The sequence below is a fragment of the Sorex fumeus genome, unplaced genomic scaffold, assembly GCF_029834395.1.
Source record: "Sorex fumeus unplaced genomic scaffold, SorFum_2.1 ptg000044l, whole genome shotgun sequence".
Classification (NCBI taxonomy): domain Eukaryota; kingdom Metazoa; phylum Chordata; class Mammalia; order Eulipotyphla; family Soricidae; genus Sorex; species Sorex fumeus.
In genome coordinates, this window is record NW_026606101.1 from 39,205,843 (window position 1) to 39,224,267 (window position 18,425).

The 18,425-nt window shown below is 42.9% G+C and overlaps 1 protein-coding gene across 1 annotated transcript in view; it reads left to right on the forward strand.

Annotated features, from left to right (window-relative positions):
• Positions 1-2,927: 2,927 nt before the first annotated feature.
• RIN2 (Ras and Rab interactor 2) overlaps positions 2,928-18,425 on the forward strand; it is a 126,401-nt gene continuing 110,903 nt past the window's right edge. Inside the window, exon 1 of the mRNA XM_056121682.1 lies at positions 2,928-3,021. Coding sequence (XP_055977657.1) covers positions 2,965-3,021 — 57 coding nt within the window. The 5' untranslated portion in view covers positions 2,928-2,964. The remainder of the gene's footprint in view (positions 3,022-18,425) is intronic.

Below are 18,425 nucleotides of genomic sequence, written 5' to 3' on the forward strand. Positions count from 1 at the left end.
ACCGGGCACTCGGTGTTCTGATCCCTTTCTCCAGCACACAGCGCTGCCTCAGTGCCTGTCCTCAGTGCTGGGCCACTGGTCTCAAGCTATCTTCCTTGCTCAGAGGCCATCAAGGCAGCCTGGGTCCAGCTGGACACATCCTTGCATTCTTTGAGTAGCTCCAGATGAACCTGCGCCTTCGTGGTTGCTCTCGGAGTTATCTGCAAAGCCTCAGAGAGGCTGAGTGACAGCGTAGTGTTGTGGGGAGAATGAGGATAGGGCCGTCCTGTTTCAGACTGTCCTTCAGCCCAGCTCCGTTTACATTCCTTCTGTGGTGTTATTGAAAAGACTTTGGCAGCTCCAAAATGTTTGCAATGTCCTTTCGTCTCATTAGGGCTCCTTTTTTTTTTTTTTTGTTAGCTTTCAGTTAGCATCTGGAATGATCGGCTGGACATGCTAGGCTTGTTTTACAAAAATCCGCTTCACCCTTCAGAAACCAGCAAAGAAGCTCACTTCCACTAAGTCTGGAAGAAGTTTTGAATCTCTCCAGCAACAACGACGGTACCTGTTTTGTTTATTTGTCTAGCTCTTCTTGGGGGTGGCTTTAGGCTTTAGGCTTTAGGCTTTAGGAAGTTGCTGTGCAACTTCAAGGGCAGGGCTAGAGAACCAAACATGAACAGAAGGGATCACTTTAGGTTTCTGTCCAAGCTAGTTTGAGGTGTTAAGGTTATGGTTTGGGTAGGAAACTATTACTCTTTTAGGAAAAAACCTTAAATCAAAACTTTTTTGTGCTCTTAAGAACTTTATTTTTTGAAAAAAAATTAGAACAACCTACCTACAAACATACTTTGAATCTATGCCTGTTGGGGCAGTTGGCCGCCTGTTCTTGTCACTTGCTTCATCTCTAGCCTGGAGCAGGAGGAAGAAGCACCTGGATCTTCTGGAAGAAACTGCCGACATTCTAAGTGGTAGAATGCAGACTCAGTGGTTTATCACATACCACTCAAGCGAAAGGGAATGTGTTTTACAGGCAGCTATTAAAGAGTAAAGCTTTGGATTCTGAGTTGCTCCGTTGCTAAAGGCGAAATTTCCTGCCTGTCCTGGCTCATCAGAAGGGGTTTGTCAACACAGAACTTCTGAAGAAAGAGATTTAGATCTGAGTGAGGAAAAAAATTCGTTCTTAACTGCTGGCTGATGTCAAATTCTCCAACTGAGAAAATGCCTGGAAGGAAGAAGAATCACTGACCTTAGACTTGCTTGCAAGATCTGTACTTTTTTTATTTGCATGTTTCTAAGTCAGAAGAGTTAATTATTTGCTCCACAACGTTACCGTGTGGCTCCAGAGTCCACTCTTAAGTTCTGATCATGGCATTGCTTTCTGGAGCACCTCCTTTCTGTGGACTTTACTCTTCAGTGATGAACTTGGACTGGGGCTCCTTTTGGTTTCTGAGCCAAGACCCTGAAGCCCTGGATATCAACAGAATTGCCATGGAAAGTTCGCCCATTTTCTCAGTAGGTTTTTGGAAATGTTTGTCATCACCCGAGCAGAATAACAAACACAAAGAAGCAGAGGGAAGATTATTACCAAACCCTGAAAGTGAATGAGCCGTAGAGGAATAACTACAATCAGTAAAGGTTCTGGAAAGAGGGGTGGGTGTGCTCTGTATTATTATTTTTTCCTAGATGGAATTCCCAGGTCATTGTGGTCAGTCATGAGTATGAGACAGAGAGATCATGGGCAGTAATGAACCTGACTTCAAATTGCTTGCTATCACGGCAATTTTAAGTATTTATTCTTCTCTACTTGTTGAAACACTTCGTCGCTGCTGTTTCTGTCCCCCGGGTAATAATAAAACAACCCGAGCACGGCAGCAGCTAGGGTGATTTCCATGTCTTATCCCTTCCCCTCAGCGACTGGGTCCCTTATACTATTCATCAGCATAACCTTGGAGATGTTTCCACTTAATATTTCAGTAACTTCCCTTCTTGTGTCTGGGGTGGTGTTTGGTACCATTTGTATCTCGGTGCATGTTGTGATGAGCTAAAGCCAGTGTGGATCGGAAAGCAATGTATAATTGATCCTGGTCCACTCCCCAGCAACTAAGGAAGGTATAAGCATCCTTCCTCTCAATACTCACTAGCTGGGTTAAGGTGTGGTGGCCAGGTGTGTTTGTGTTGTACTTAGAAGTGGGAATCGAAGGTTTGAGGGCTGAAGAGGAAGGTAAAAGGGTTTGCATGCAGGAGTGAGGGAAATTCCAAACTCAGATAGCCTTGTGATGAATCAGAATCATATCACTGCTTGAACTTTCCCTTTACGTTCCAGAATATAAACCCTGCTCTTTCCGTAGGTTTCAGAGCTGTTTATTTGTTGTTTCTTACACAAACTGATCTCTGTAAATGGGGCCACAGAAGTCCATCTCCATTCATTGATTTCTTAGGAGAAAATAGGGGGATTTGATTCCCCGTGCCCTTGTGTTGACCTTGCCTGGGGGAGAGGGCTAGCCGAGCTTAGGATGACCTCATCCATTCCAGCAGGATTTCCCGGGCCATGCCGAGCCGCATTCTTCTGCCTTCCCTCTACGATCAGCCACTTTTAAGTCCATGAGCTTCATAGCTTATTACAGTGACATCGATTATTGGACCCTGTAGAACTGGAGCGTGAGGTCAGGCAAAGACAAAGCAATCATTATGCGTGGAAGTGCAGAGACCTTCTTTGTCAGCTGGGGAGGCAGGAGGTGGGGCCGTGAGGTGGGGCCCAGGCTAGGAACTGTGCTGTCTGAGGCAGGAAATTGGCCTGAAAGGAGATGGAAGGGCTTTGGTGGGAAATAAATGGCACTGTGTTGTTGACGGAAAAAGATCTTGGCAGGACTGTTGTTGTGAGTGTTCTGTGGCTTACAGAGGAATTTCCTACAGGCTGGACTAACCATTAAAAATGTCTCTACCTTCAGGAGTCCCAGGCGTGCCGTAGAGAGCCTTGCTGGGGAGATGTCAGCTTGGACCATGGGCGCCCGAGGTCTGGACAAGCGAGGAAGTTTCTTTAAGGTAAAAGGAATCCTGGGTTGGAATCGCTTGTGGTCAGCGTGCTGGCTTCACTGGGCTGCCTGGGAGCTGCAGGCGCTCCGGCAAGCTGCAGAGGAAAACTGTGCGTTTTGAGCCAGCTCAGGGTGACCGAGCCCGCCTGAGCCCAGCTGGGAGCTGTTACCGGGATTTACAGTAGGATGGAGTTTGTGACTTAGTGCCCCCAGACAGTCTCAGGGCCCTTGCACCCAGAGATGCCATTCTTGTGAGACAATGGATGCAATCTTTAGTAGTGAACGGCTCAGCTGTTGGGTTTTACTCCCCCCCCCCCCCCCCATGGACAGATTTATGATGGGAGCTGAACTCAGCACTCCATTGAATCAATGGTGTAGGCCTATGTCATCTGCTCTTTGATTGTATGAGTCCTTTAAGTATTTGTTAATAACAGGGGCAACCAGAGCCCTGGACCTCCCTACACCTGTGTATTCCAAATCAGCCCCCGAGGAGCACTGGAGTGATGCAAGGCGGTGGAAGTAGTCTCAGGTGCAGTTTGGGTGGGTGCTTTCTGTTTGTTCACTTAAAAAAGGTCAGTTCCTGAGGAGGAATGCTGAGTAATTTTATTTATAGAAAGGAGGAGGGGTAATAACGTTGGAGAGCCTGTGCCTTAGGGTGAGTAAATGTAATTTCTGGTGTCTTTTGTCAAATATTACATAATTCTCTTAAATCTCACAAGATAGGACAAAGGCAGCTTTATTAGCACAGTAATTTTTCATGATCTGTATTATTATTAATATGGCAAAATTTTTGTGCTTGCTTCCTTAATGTGTTCATATTCTAAGTGGGTGTTTATACTTGGGTACACGTGGGTGTTATGCTCTTAGTCTCTGTGTTTTAAATTAAGACTTGATATCCTTTTTACTTTACACTTGAATAGTTAAATTCTTCTTGGGATTTTTGCTTTATGTCCTTTTGCTTCCCCTCAAAATGAAGTGTACTCACTTGTTGAACATTTGGAAAATACAGAATCATGTCAGAAAATAGAAAAAGGAAGATAAAGAATAAGCAAGGATTCCAGCATCAGATCATTTTCCCTCAGGAGTATATAAAAGACCTCTTGATTTTCTTACATAGGGAAATTGATAATGCTTAATGATTAGCCTACCCTAATATGTTGTAAGTATTTTTTCACTTTCATATACAGTGACCATTTCTAAGCGATCAAAACTGATTTCTTCTTATTTAAACTGTAAATTAAAAAAATAATAAATTCATCAGAAAAGTGTTACAGCTCTAAGTTCAACAATCTCACTGATTGAAGGACAGTTTTATTGGTATTTTAGCAAAGGTACGTTAAGAGACATATTTATGGAGCTCTGGGGTCTCAATCCAAGTTCATTAAGCTGCATTATCTTCAAGGAACTGAAATGATTGCATTTGAGCAGCTAATAGTTCAGAATCAAATGAAGACCTTCAAGCATCCTAACAAGTAAATCATTGTTTGATAAGCAAGCTACCACAAGGTGAGCAAATCTTGAAGCCAGGACAAACTTGTTTTAAGGAATTTTCTGCAGTGAACAGTGTGGTTATTTATTGGTTTGTAATCTTTACTTCCTGGACAAAAATATCCTAGAAGAAATAGTATGTTGACACAGATGGTCTCTATTCTCAATCCTTTAATGGTTAAACTCCATGGACATAGAGTCTCACTTCTCAATAGATTACTCATTTTAATTAAAAGTATGACATCTACCCACATGAGGCAGATGAGGAGATGGGGATTCTTGAGTTTCCTTAGACCAGGAACTAGTCCCCCAACTCTGACCCCCACTTCTACCCACCCCAGACTCCTGACTTATCCTTAGTTTCTAGATTCCATCTTACACTGAGATATTTATTCTTGCCTGGTAGAAGCCATGAACTCTAACTCCACCTTAACCTGAGGCATTGTCTGTACTAGCCTAAGTTCCAGCTCCTCCATAATTACCACTATATTCTAAGAGCACAGTGGGATTGGGTTTTACATAGTAGTTAGATTTGAAAGTCACTGCAAAAGAAGAAAATCAAGCTTATTTAAAATTGTTGTTGGGGTGCTGAGAGATATTACAGTGGTCAGGGTGCTTGCCTTACACGTGGCTGACCCAGGTTCGATCTCTGGCACCCCATATGGTTCCCTGAGTGCAGAGCCATGAGTAAGCTCTGCACATTGCCAGTGTGTCCCCGAACCACCCCCCAAATAAGATAAAATTGTCTTCCGAAAGTACCAACATTAAGTCCTTCAAAGCCAATTTTTCCTGCAGTCCTGGGTAAATCAAGTTGTGTTTTATTCTTAATTTTGGTTGAACAGCAGTTAAGGTAGTTGACAGCTATTTCTGGTCTGTCTTACAAAAACATCAGTCAGGCAAGAGATGAATTGCCTGCCTCAACCTGCTGAGGCAAGTCTTCTGCCATCATTCCTGTGTCCCAATGCCCTCGTGGAAAATGTTGGACTGCGTGAATTGATGTGTTGAGAACTTGATGTATTGAATTAGTGATTTGCGAATTATAGCTTGTTGAATGAGGAGGCACAAGGCACCCCTGGGGGTCAGCAGGGAGCTCCTTTAGCATCTGGAGAAGGGAGTCTTAGTTTTCTTGGAAGGTTGTTTCCATCCATCCACTCACTTACTGTAAGGGAATTGGGCCTGATGTCACTCGTTTTTCTCTGCATTTAACTCTTAAGTGGTTAATTTAAAGGTGCCCCAGGAAAAGAAGCAAAGTAGGTACTTGAGGCAGGAGTCAAACTTATGTCCCATCTAAATGTCCACACGGGTGTGAGCCATACTGTCCTCCTGTAAGATGCCTAGTGCCTCATCATATTTGTTACTGTCCTTCCCAACCCCAAGCCCCAAGTGCTTAAATTGTTTGTTGAATGCCCCGTGTAAATTAGTTACTTTATACTTTTTCCTTTCGTTGCTCTTCTGTATAGACTTTGTATTTATCATGGCTATTCTATAAGTAGTTATCATAAAATATTATAACATTAAACAAACATATATCATGTATTATTTATTTCATTATTTTGGCATATACGTATTTGCATGTATGAAATAAACTACCCTTCGAACACTTTATACAGATTCCTTTAGAGATACAGTTTTAAAATGCCAGGGTAAGGTTCATTTGCTAAGTGGTTTGTCCCTCTCCACTTTGGTGCCTGTTGGCCCTTATTTCATGCTCCTGCTTCGTTTCTACTTCCATTTATTGAGCATTCAGATCAACTAAACTCTACACTCAGCACTGGAACAGAAAAAAACAGAAGCCACTCTTGACTTTATGGAGTTTTCATGAGAGCCCGAAAAAACAAAAAAGAAATAGTTTCAACACTAAACAACTAATTATAAATCCTAGTTGACATCACTGCTTTGTATTAGTAGTAAAAGGGGTGCTGTGGGGACTGCAGAGAGGATAGCAGGAAACGTGATTGCTTGGAGCCAGGAAGATACTACAGTGCATGAGGCAGATGCCTCACATGCAGCTGACCTGGCTTCCATCCCTGAGCACTGCTAGGAGTGGTTCCTGAATACAGAGCCAGGAGTAACCCCTGAGCATTGGCAGGTGTGATCCAAAAACAAAACAAAAAAACTAAACAAGTAACCAAACAGAACAAGCCAAAAAGGGAAAGGTGCTTGCTTGCCTTGCATATGGCCAACCTGGGTTGATCCCCATCTCTCATGTGGTTTCCTGAGTATAGCCAGGAGTGATCCCTGAATGCAGAGCCAGGAATAAGTCCTGAGCATTGTGGGGTGTGGCCCAAATACCAATAACAACAAATGAGGAAGTGAGAAAAATTAACCTAACAGGGGAGTTTTAGAAAAATCTTTCTTAAGAAAGTGACCTTTGATTTGAAAGTTAAGGCTCAACTAACAAGATGGGTTCAGGCCACATTTTGGTGCAACTCTAAGTTGATCCAAAGCCACGCTCCACATGAACCTCTAGAACTTTTCTACACTTGAGAATTCTAGGATTGCTTTCTTGGCTTCCATTTGATTTCCACTTGCTTAGTACGCTTTTTTGGTTATTAGGACTCATCAGGTTTTGTGTAAAGGATTGATAATTCAAAGGCAATCTCTGGACTTCTTTTTTATAATTAACTTCCCTTATTTAGTTTGTGCTTTGAAACCAAAGTTTCTAACCATTACAGCAAGCCTTGATTTGTGGTTTCCTATCTTTTTACCTGTGAAAATGACTCAGATTAAGTCACAGAACATGCATGGATCATGAAGGCCCTCAACAATTTATAGAGTAGCTGATCATTCTGTAATAATCGAAAAATTTCCCATGATTATTATTCATGTGGCCTTATATCCTGGAAGCACTGACCGCAGAAGTTTGATATCAGATAAACACACTTTCCACAGTCCTCTACAGCCCTAATGTTCATTTCCTTCCACTGCTGGCAAGAAATAGAATCTTCCCACTTAAAATTTCTCTGAAAATGCAGTGAGGAGGCAGGTGCTACCCTGACCAGATCATTAGTTGCCTACACCTCCGTAACAGAAGTGGACACTAAATCCACAGATTTCAAGGGATTGTTATATCCAAGAGACTATTAAAAATGATGTTATGAAAGCTGTAAAAGTTCCATGTGATCCCATAGCAAAGCCGAGAAGCTCACTTCTCTTTATCTTTCTTTGATTTTCCTAAATTGCACAGTGAATCCATTTGGGAGATAATGGATGACACTGACAGTACATCTGCGCCACTGAACTTCATTTTTTTCACCCAAATCACTTCGTCCTACAGGTTATCTCTTGGATACTCCCTCTCCTTCTGGGACCCAGTTTCAACTTAGCATTCTACAACTTCATAGTAAACGACTTGCAGGCTGTGCTTCTACCACCTCCCAACTCTTTCTACTGACTCTGTCATTGTGCTAATCTGGGCTGTGTCTCTAGCTTACACCTGCCAGTATTTGACTTCCCTAAAACACCACTCAATCCCTCCTAACTGTCCATCCTGTATTGGAGTGGTCTTCCTCTATCCACTGACACTAGGTTCCCATGGGTTGGATCTTTTACTTTTATCTGAAGATAAATTTGTAAAAATGTTATCTGTGAATGACTAGTGGTGCTCCCAGTATCATAGCAATATTTTAATTCATAATAGGGCTCTGTTATAAGAACGTGTTTCCCCATTTTGTCACATCTCTGACCATGAAGAGAGCTGACCCTCTCATAAGAATGATGCCAGGAGAGAACTAGAGTGAATTGCCCACTCAGCAACTTGTTTTTTCCAGGAATTCCTGGGAGAATCTGCCCTCACTTACCTACAAATTGTTAGAGACCCCTGCTTCCCATTCTCCCTTTGTCCCCAAGAGAACTAGTTAATAACTGATGGGAGGAAAATGTTTGAGGACAAGGACCCTACATTTTTTTTTTTTGCTTTAAAATTACTCATTCTGTGTGGAGGTGCCCTGAGCCTCATTCACAAACAAGCTGGTACCATTCAACTGGGCTCAGTTTAAGAAATCCACTTTTGGTCACTTTGCATGGTTTAAATTATAGGAATGTCATGTTTGTCTTTCAGGAAAAAAAGCAGAAAGGCAAGGACTGTAGTTCACAGACACCATAGAGTAGCTGTGTAAAATAGTAAGAGGCTTGATTAGCTGTGAAGAAATCTAATTGCTAAAGGTGACTTTTCTAAGTGGATTAATTAAGGGTTATCATTCATTTTATCCCAACTGAGTGCATTTATTTATCAGTCTTCTAGGTATTTGAAAGGTTCATCAATTTTATTTTATTTTCTTTATTTTAGTTTGTTGTTGTTGTTTTTGGTCATACCTGGTGATGCTCAGGCTTTACTCCTAGCTCTGCACTCAGGAAGCACTCCTGATAGTGTTCAGGGAACCATATGGGATGCCAGGGATCAAACCCAGGTCGGCCACATTCAAGGCAAATGCCCTACCTGCTGTACATCTCTCCGGCCCCCAATGGTTCATTCGTTTTCACAAATTCTTCATGAAGGTAAACTTTGAATCATCCAGAATTGGCACAGATGTACATGTTGGTTTTGGTGATTCCCACCATTGGAGTTTTCCGACTGAAAATCCATGTCTCTGCACGCACAACCCAGCACAACAAATCACTATTGTATAATAGAAGAAGGAGATAGCAGAGACTTGAAAAATAATGGAAGTGGGCTGGAGCGATAGCACAGCGGGGAGGGTGTTTGCCTTGCACACATGGCCAACCCGGGTTCAATTCCCAGCATCCCATACGGTCCCCCTCCAGGATAGATTCCTGAGTGTAGAGCCAGGAGTCAGCCCTGAGCATTGCCGGGTGTGACCCAAAAAACAAACAAAAAAACCCCAAAATTTTAAAATTAAAGAAAAAAATAATGGAGGGACCCAGAGTCACATTTCAGTCAATAATTTCATTCAATAAATCCTTCTATGGAGCTGTGGCTGCTTACCAGCATAAATACAAGCGTCACTTGTCTTGATCTGCCAGCACCCCCAGACAGTGATCACATACCACCTTGCCTGCCAAGCATCCAGGGAGGCACCACATCATGCAGGGGAAGCAAAAGAGTATTTGAGATTTGGTCAGAACCATTGACATCTCAGTAATTACTCATGAAAGTATTGCAGAGAATACCTGAGATGTAGTATTTGGTTGTGTCTTTTGTTTTTCTTTCTTAAAAAGGTAGTAATAATTTCCTCCCCTGAATGCCCTGGATTGAACCCAGGGCCTCACACATGCGAAACACATGCTCTGCTATTTGAGTCACATCCAAAGCACCTCCCTGCCCCAGTTCTTTTTTTTTTTTAATTGAATCACCATGAGATACAGTTACAAAGTTTTCATGATCAGGTTTCTGTTGTACAATGTTCCAACACCCATCCCTCCACCAGTATACATTTCCCACCACCAATATCCTCCTCCCCATCCCTCCTGCCACTGCACCCCCAGCCTGCCTCTATGGCAGGCAGTTGTCTTTAGTTCTCTCTCTCTCTCTCTCTCTCTCTCTCTCTCTCACTCTCTCTCTCTCTCTCTCTCTCTCTCTCCCCCCTGTTCTTTGGAGACACTTTTACCTGAAGAGATCTTAGAGCACTATTGTTCCATGGAAATAAATACAAAATAGGACAAAGGTATCATTTTTAAGTGTTAAAGTAAAAGGTCACTTTAATATTTTTTAATTATATTCTTTTAAAACAAGTAAAATTATTTTAATAACTTTTTACTCGAATACAGGTATTACCGTGTTAGTGAGCAATCAGCATAAAATTAATCTAATATTTAACATCTCCGTTAAGTGTTTTTGGAGAGGAGTACCAAAATGTATATGAACATATATATCAGACCCATCCTATCTTGAGTGTTTGGTAGCCACAGGTTGGTGGCGGCTGGTTGGATAGTTGCATCAAGCACTGGACACTGATATCTTACTTACGCTAAGCATCCTCTTTTTTACAGGTAACATTACTGAGGTTCAGGGCCCAAGAAGTCATGCAGGGATTAAGGCACTTGATTTGCACATGGCCAACCCCAATTCAATTCTTGGCACCACATATAGTCTTCTGAGCACTGTCAGGTGGATTCCCAAAACACAAAATGAAACAAAACAAAAGAAAAACTGAGCCTACCCAGAAAAACTGAAGTCCAAGGGGCTTGGTTGGTGTACGTCAGGGACAGGGTGAGGGACTGGTCTGTCTTCCTCCTGTGACTTTCCCAGCCTTTCTGACCTTGCTGAGGGTTCTGCTCAGATCATGTTCTGCTCTTCCAGCAAACTCTCTCCCAGGAAACTTCTCTAGAGGTAAGGACAGTTGCGTTCCCTGCCCTACCCCAACCCCCCTTCCAGGACCTGTGAGCTGTTGTCATTGTTAAATACTTGTGCTTATCTCATCTTTCACCATCTGCTTTAAATTCCTCCAAGACTCAGCTCAGTGTCCCAGGGCATGGCTTTCTAAGAATGACATGAAGTTACTGGACAAGAGTTCCTGTTCTTGTTTCCAAACATAATAGATTTCATGGTATTACAGGGTAGTTTTTCCCACATATTGTGGCCATGAATTTGTGATGCTGGGTGTTGCCTGTTGGGTACGTATTACAGGGTAGTTTTTCCCACATATTGTGGCCATGAATTTGTGATGCTGGGTGTTGCCTGTTGGGTACTTTTCTCTTCTCCATTTAAAGAAGTCTGTCTTTTAGAAACCAGCAGCGAGGCAGGAAGATACCTCAAAAAGTTGGAGTGCATGTGAGACCCTCTCTCCTTCACCATCACAGTACTTCTGAATATGGACCAAAAACTAAAAAGTCAGCAGTGAAATAGATTCTCGGGGCTTCCCTTTACCATGTATTTCTCCAGGTTTACTTGAAACACAAAGTTTCATGAGCAAGTGGATACCAAGGAGATATGGATCCTTCCTTTTCAAAAAGTTGTCATTTATATTATTATGGGGGCTGGAGCGATAGCACAGTGTGTAGGGCATTTGCCTTGCACGTGGCTGAGCCGGGTTTGATTTCTCTGTCCCTCTCAGAGAGCCCAGCAGGCTACTGAGAGTATCTTGCCCACACGGCAGAGACTGGCAAGCTACCTGTGACGTATTCGATATGCCAAAAACAGTAACAGCAGTCTCACAATGGAGAGGTTACTGGTGCCCACTTGAGTAAATCGATGAACAACAGGAGGACAGTGCTACAGTGCTATTCACGATCACGATCATCCTGTTGTTCGTTGATTGCCTCGAGCAGGCACCAGTAACGTCTCCTTTACCCTTGCCCTGAGATTTTAAAAAGTGCCATATTCAAGGCTCTTTCAAGATTAGGAGAATGATACCCATCATTGTTACTGGTATTTGGCATATTGGGTACACCATGGGGAGTTTGACCGACTCTGCCATGTGGGCAGGTTACATTCGGTAGCCAGACAGGTTGTCCAAAGTAAGAATGAGATTGCGGCCGTGCACTTCCCGGAACTGGGTTTTACAGTCTCTGGGTCTTGTTATTATTATGGAAATTTGAGATCTATCTCAAAACTCCTATATGTCAATAGGATTTATCATAACTACCAACAAACTTCCAATGTCATCCCATCACCAAAAGATCTCTCGATCCATTTCTTTCATCTTCCCCTTCCCTGTTCTAGTAACTACCATAGTTTTCAGAGTCTAAAAGATTTGTTTTTTTGCCAGTTTGCTTAATTTTTTGTTTACTTGTTTGGGGTTAGAACTGGCAGTGCTCGGGACTCACTCCTGGATCTGTGCTCAATAGTTACTTCATTCCTGGCAAGTCTTAGAAGACCAGATGGGCTGTTGGGAATTGAACTTGGGTTGGCCACATGCAAGGCAAGCACCTTAACCCCTACACTATCTCTTTGGCCTTCTGTTTGCTTTAATTATTATTCTTCATATGAGTGAAACTATTCAATAACCGTCTTTCACATCTTATATATGATATTTAGTATGATTATCTAATATCCCATACATTTTGTTCCAAATGACTCAATTTCAAGTTTTTTAACATCAAAGAAGTATTTCCAAAATTTCTTTATCCAGTCATCTGTTGATGACTTGGAAGGGAGTACTATCTGTTGATGACTGGTTAAAGTCATCATTTAGGTTGATTCTTTGCTTTGGCTATCAGAATGAACAGTACTTGTTATAAATATAGAAATGCAAGTATCCTTTTGAATTCATCTTTTCATATTCTTTGGCTAAATGGAATAGTATCCCTCAGTAATATGGTTTTCTTTTTTGTTAATTGAAAAAAAAAGGTATAGATTTAAAATATTATTTCAGTGGACAATTTTTAAAAAGTTAAGAGACAGATAATTCAGCCAGTAAGGTGCTTGCCTTGTATGTTGTGGATCGGATTCTATCCCCAGCAGCCCAGGTGGGGTTTTTTTATTACTGGAATTTCAGGTGGTCTCCCAGGCCCTCCAGGAGTGATCCCTGAGCACAGAGTCAGGAGTAAGCCCTGAGCACCGCCAACTGTGGCCCAAGAACAAACAGAAAAAACAAAAAAGTTCCATACAATATAAATGAACATATGTCAAAACTTTATTCAGTCTGTGCCTTTAAACCAGTAAAGTTGGTCCAAATGACATTTTGCAAGGTAATGTATTTTTAGTGAACTCAGAAAGACAATCTATAATAACTTTGCAAAGTTAAAATCCAAAATGGATAACCATCTATATGATAATAAAAATATCCTTTGAAGTCTTTCTCTTGATTTTTTTTTTCCTGAACAGAAAGTAACAACTTAATAGATAATCACTGTGTCAAAGTCCTTCATTAACAGCAAGTAGGAAATTCCAATAGGTAAAGGTAAAGGCCCTCCCGTTGATCATCGATTTGCTCGAGCGGGCCCAGTAACGTCTCCATTGGAGACTTTGTTGTTACTGTGTCTGGCATATCGAATACTCTCGGTAGCTTGCCGGGCTCTCCGAGAGGGGCGGAGGAATCGAACTCGGGTTGGCCATGTTGGCCGCGTGTAAGGCAAACGCCCTACCCGCTGTGCTATCGCTCCAGCCCAATAATAATAATTTAAAAAAGCCCACATGAATTTTGAAGTAGATTTCCTACCAAGCAAGTCTTTGTTTGTTTTGGGGCTATCCTTAGCACTGCTCAGGACTTCTTCCTGATTCTGCACTCAGGAATCACTACTGATGGGTTGCCAGGGATTGAATCTGGGTTGGCCACATGCAAAGAAAGAGTCTTTTTTCTTTTCACTGAACTATGTCTCCAGCCCTGTGATTATTTTTTTATGCCAAATCTCAGATGCCAAAACGTCTGACAATTTTTTTTATGTGGGCTTTAATTAGGTTCATTGGACTACAGTGAATGGACGGAAGCTATTTTCCAAAGATAATATTCTTTTTGTGGTAAGCAGAAAACCACGTTCACAACAAAATCTGAACAGCATTATGAATTCCTGTGTAATTCTTGATTGCCCCAATCCTAATTGACTTAAAACCACAAATTTGATTGTCTCGAGGTTACAATGGGTCAGAAATGGGTACAGCGTAACTCAGTGTCTTACAGCTCAAGGCCTGGTGAGATTGAGAGCAAGTTGTGGTGGTAGGGAGATATAAAAATTCTAGCCTTCTGCATGTAGAGCGTGTGCTTGGTTCTTTAAACTATCTCTCTGGCCCTCATCAGAAGGTTTACTTGGTGAGAACTCAAAACTCACCTGGACCTTTCCTTGAGTCTGATTTCAGGACATGGTAGCTGGCTTCTCCAGGGCCAGTGATACCGTAAAGAATACAAAAGAGGAAGGCCACCTCTGATTATAACCTAATTTTAAGGTGATTTCCTCATTTCTGTCATAATCTGTTCATGAGAAGCCAACTAAGAAGTCCAGCCCTCAAACAAATAGTCCCCAAAGAAGACATATGGATGGCCAATAAGTATATGAAAAGGTGTTTCTTATCACTTTTTCTTTGTCTGGGGAGTCTCACATGGCTGTGCTCAGGACTTACTTCTAGTTCTGGGCCCAGGGGTCACTCCTGGTGGTGTTTAGAGGGACATATGTGATGCCCCAGATTGAACCTGGACGACTGTGTGAAAGGCAAGCTCCTTATCTCCTTATCTCCTTATCTCTCTGCTTCCTGTTTCCTATCACTTACTTATCAGAATGCAAGCCAAAACAGCAATGAGATATCACCTCACACCTCACACCTTTTGCTGGCATACAGCAAAAAGAAAAGAAAAAAATGGTGCTGGCAGGAATGACAGAGAGTGGAGCCCTCACCCACTGTTGGTGGGAATGCTGACTACTCCAGCCTCTATGGAAAACAGTATGGAGACTTCCCCCCAAAATAGGACTTGAACTCCCATAAGACCAATATTTTGGCATCTATCCCAATGGCCCCTGAACATTATTTTAAAGGACATCTGTACTCCTAACTTCAGTGCAGTTTTATTCACAATAGCCAATATCCAGAAGCAACCCAAGTTTCTCAGAACAGATAACTTGATAAAGAAAATATGGTATATATTTACAATGGAATACTACTTAGCTATAAGAAAAGATGAAAGCATGCAATTTGCCACTATATATAGATAAAACTAGAGAATACTGTGCTGAGTTAATTCAAGTTAAAAGGAGAGGGACAAATACAGAATGATTTCTCTTACATGTAGAATATAAAGAAACACAGGTATAAAATAATAAAGGTACAAAGGAACAGAACTTGAGAATTGGCCTACAGAACTAGATTTACTTTGTAAATCATAGTAAAAATTGGGAAGGAAAACCAAAGTCCCGCCCTCGTTAAAAGGGACATTCATCAAGGGTGTCAATTTCAGGGCTCAACAAAGGCAATCCTGAAGACCAAAGCATGGAAAAACTCTTTGATTATGAACTCAGAAACATATAGGCCAGACAGAATTACATGAGAAAAATGAGCAAGTGGGCCTGATGTCAGACAGGCGGTTTTGGTGAAGACCATCTCCACAAGAGTACAGGGCTTTTCCAGGGTGGGGAAACTTACTTCTTTCCGTCCAGTTGTAGTTCACACAAGAGACATATTCGAACATTTTTTCAGAGAAATAAGAAATCCTCAAGTTTTGTAAAAATAATAATAATAATAATAATAATAATAATAATAATCCCAATTTTAAAAACCAAGGATGAAAGAAAATGTCCCTGAGACTGGCTTTGGTCAGTGAGCTGTCATTTTGAAATCATAATTTGTTGGCTTGGGAGAGAGGCCCAGCCATGTGGGACGCTCAGCCTTCTGCACTCCCCCAGAGGTTCTGCAGTGTGCAAGAGAGGAGACACTCAGCTTCTGTTTTTCTCAGAGGTTTGAGGTTCAGTAGGAACAGAGTCTGCAATTTCTGGCCAAGCCTTAGGAGACTGTCCTTGATACATGGACTGGAGCGATAGCACAGCAGTAGGGCATTTGCCTTGAGCATGGCCCGGCCTGGCGCTGGCTGAGCCAGGTTCGATACCTCCGCCCTTCTCGGAGAGCCCGGCAAGCTACCGAGAGTATCTTGCCCACACAGCAAAGCCTGGCAAGCTACCCGTGATCAACATGCCAAACACAATAACAACAAGTCTCACAATGGTGGCGTTACTGGGCCCGCTCGAGCAAATCGATGAACAACGGGAGGACAGTGCATGGAGGAAAGGTAGGAAAAGGGCAGCCAGTTTCTCCATGGCCTGATTGTTGGAAGTGCTCATTAATGTATGCTTCCACTAAACACTTGTTCCAGTTTAATCTAAAATTTAGATTTGGCTAAATCCTGTCTGGTAACCGTAAGGAAGTAGCCGTGTGTTTGTAGGATGATGTATGTAGAACGTGGGAAGGAGAAAGGGAGTTAGCAGAATTTGGCCAAGAAGCAGCCAACATTATCCAATGACAGACAAGTAGATAATGAAAGTGTAAAGTGTGGTATAGATATAGATACACAATGGGAAACTATGCAGCAACAATGAGCGATGAAATTGTGCTGTTTGCTGCAACTTGGATAGAACTGGAAGATATCATAAGTGAAGTAAGTCAGAAGAAGCAGCTCAAATGGATGATATCACTTATCTATGGTATATAGAAAAGATGGATGAGGAAATGCAACATACTGAAGCTGGGCAAACCTTTGTCCCTGAACTATAGAAATTTAAAGGCCAGGGAAGGAGAGAAATGGAGGACAGAAGAGGCAGAGGGGGTATGATGCCACCAGCAGGTCAGTCTGTACCTGTGAGGCGAGTGCATCAGCAGCCTGATGGCGCCTTCAAACTTCCAGATACCCCAAAATTGCTGCTGTGCCTTTGGCCAGACCCCAAAAACTTGGGGCAAAGTTTACCAAGAAAGTAAATGGCCAAAAGTTAGTTATGTGGGAGACACACCCACAAACCACTTCTAGCTCAGCTATATAATTAGAGGCAAGGCCTCTCTGGCTCCTGATCAAGCTGCTAAATGGCCATGATCCCAGAGACTCAGAAACAAATCTCGGAATCCAGCAGTTTTTGGCAGAAATGCGTCCAGTCCCAGGCCAGGCCACCCCAGGTGTTAATAGGTTCCGTGCCTTGGCCTGTTCCCCCGGTGGCTTGGTGGCCGCGACCCTCCAGAGGCCATTGGATAGTCAAGTTTGGGCCCACAGTGATGAGACATACGGGGTCTCAGGGGATGGGTGTGGAGCCGACCCTTTCCTCCCCACCCCAAGGAGATCCCGAGTCGCTGCCCATGAACAGCCTCTCTGGTTCCTGAACAAGCTGCTTAATGGCCATGATCTCAGAGACTCAGAAACAAATCTAGAAACCCAGCGGCTTTTGGCAGAAATGCTTCTGGACCTTGCAGTAGGTTACTATTGCCGGGCCACCCCAGTGGGGAAAGGTTGTTGTCCCTCCACCTGCCCCCCTTGGCACTTGGTAGCCACCATCCTCCAGAGGCCATTGGACAGTCAGATTTGGGCCCACAGTGATGAGACACGTGGGGCCTCATGGGATGGGGGTGGAGCCAGCCTTTTTCTCCCTGCCCCAACGAGACCCCGAGTCACTGCTCAAAAATGACTTCTCTGGCTCCTGACCAAGCTGCTTAATGGCCATGATCCCAGAGACTCAGAAACAAATCTTGAAACCCAGCAGTTTTTGGCAGAAATGCGTCCAGTCCCTGCAGTAGGTTACCGGTGCTGGGCCACCTCAGATGGGAATAGGTTTCATACCTTGACCTGTTCCCCTTGGAGGCTTGGTGGCCACCATCCTCCAGAGGTCAGGATTGGGCCTGCAGTGATAAGACACATAGGGCCTCAAGGGATGGGGGTGAGCCGGCCCTTTCCTCCCCTCCCCAACGAGACCCCAAGTCGCCACCCATGAAAGGCCTCTCTGGCTCCTGATCAAGCTGCTTAATGGGCATGATTCAAGAGACTCAGGAACAAATCTTGGAACCCAGCAGGTTTTGGCAGAAATCCCTCCAGATTTAATTATTAAAATTTTAGAATTCCAAAATCGCACAGCCACTACTGCAACCGCGCGACATCATATGTTATTCCTAACCAGCAATAAAAAACAAATTGTCTACTGTTGCCTTTTTGGCAGATCTGAATATTGGGGTAAAATCCCAAATAATAATGGTGGGTCTGGTGTCAAAATATTGAATGTAATCAAAGTCTAGAGGGAGTAATGCAGAAATCATCTACTCCACAGGTAGGGGGAGGATGTGGGATGGGGGGTATACAGGGGGTTTTGATGGTGGAAAATGGGCACTGGTGAAGGGATGGGTGTTTCGTTGTACCGAGATTTAAACCTGAAAGCTTTGTAACTCTTCTCACGGTGATTCAATAAACAAAATTATAAAAAAGGAAAAAAAAGTAAGGTGGAGTTCATGCCCAATTTAATCAGCCTAATCAATGGCTGAATAAATAGCAATACTCCTACATAAAAAAAGAAGAGGCAGACAGGAAGCAATGGGGCAAGGGTCAGGGACTCTAGATACATCTGTGGTATAGAGGT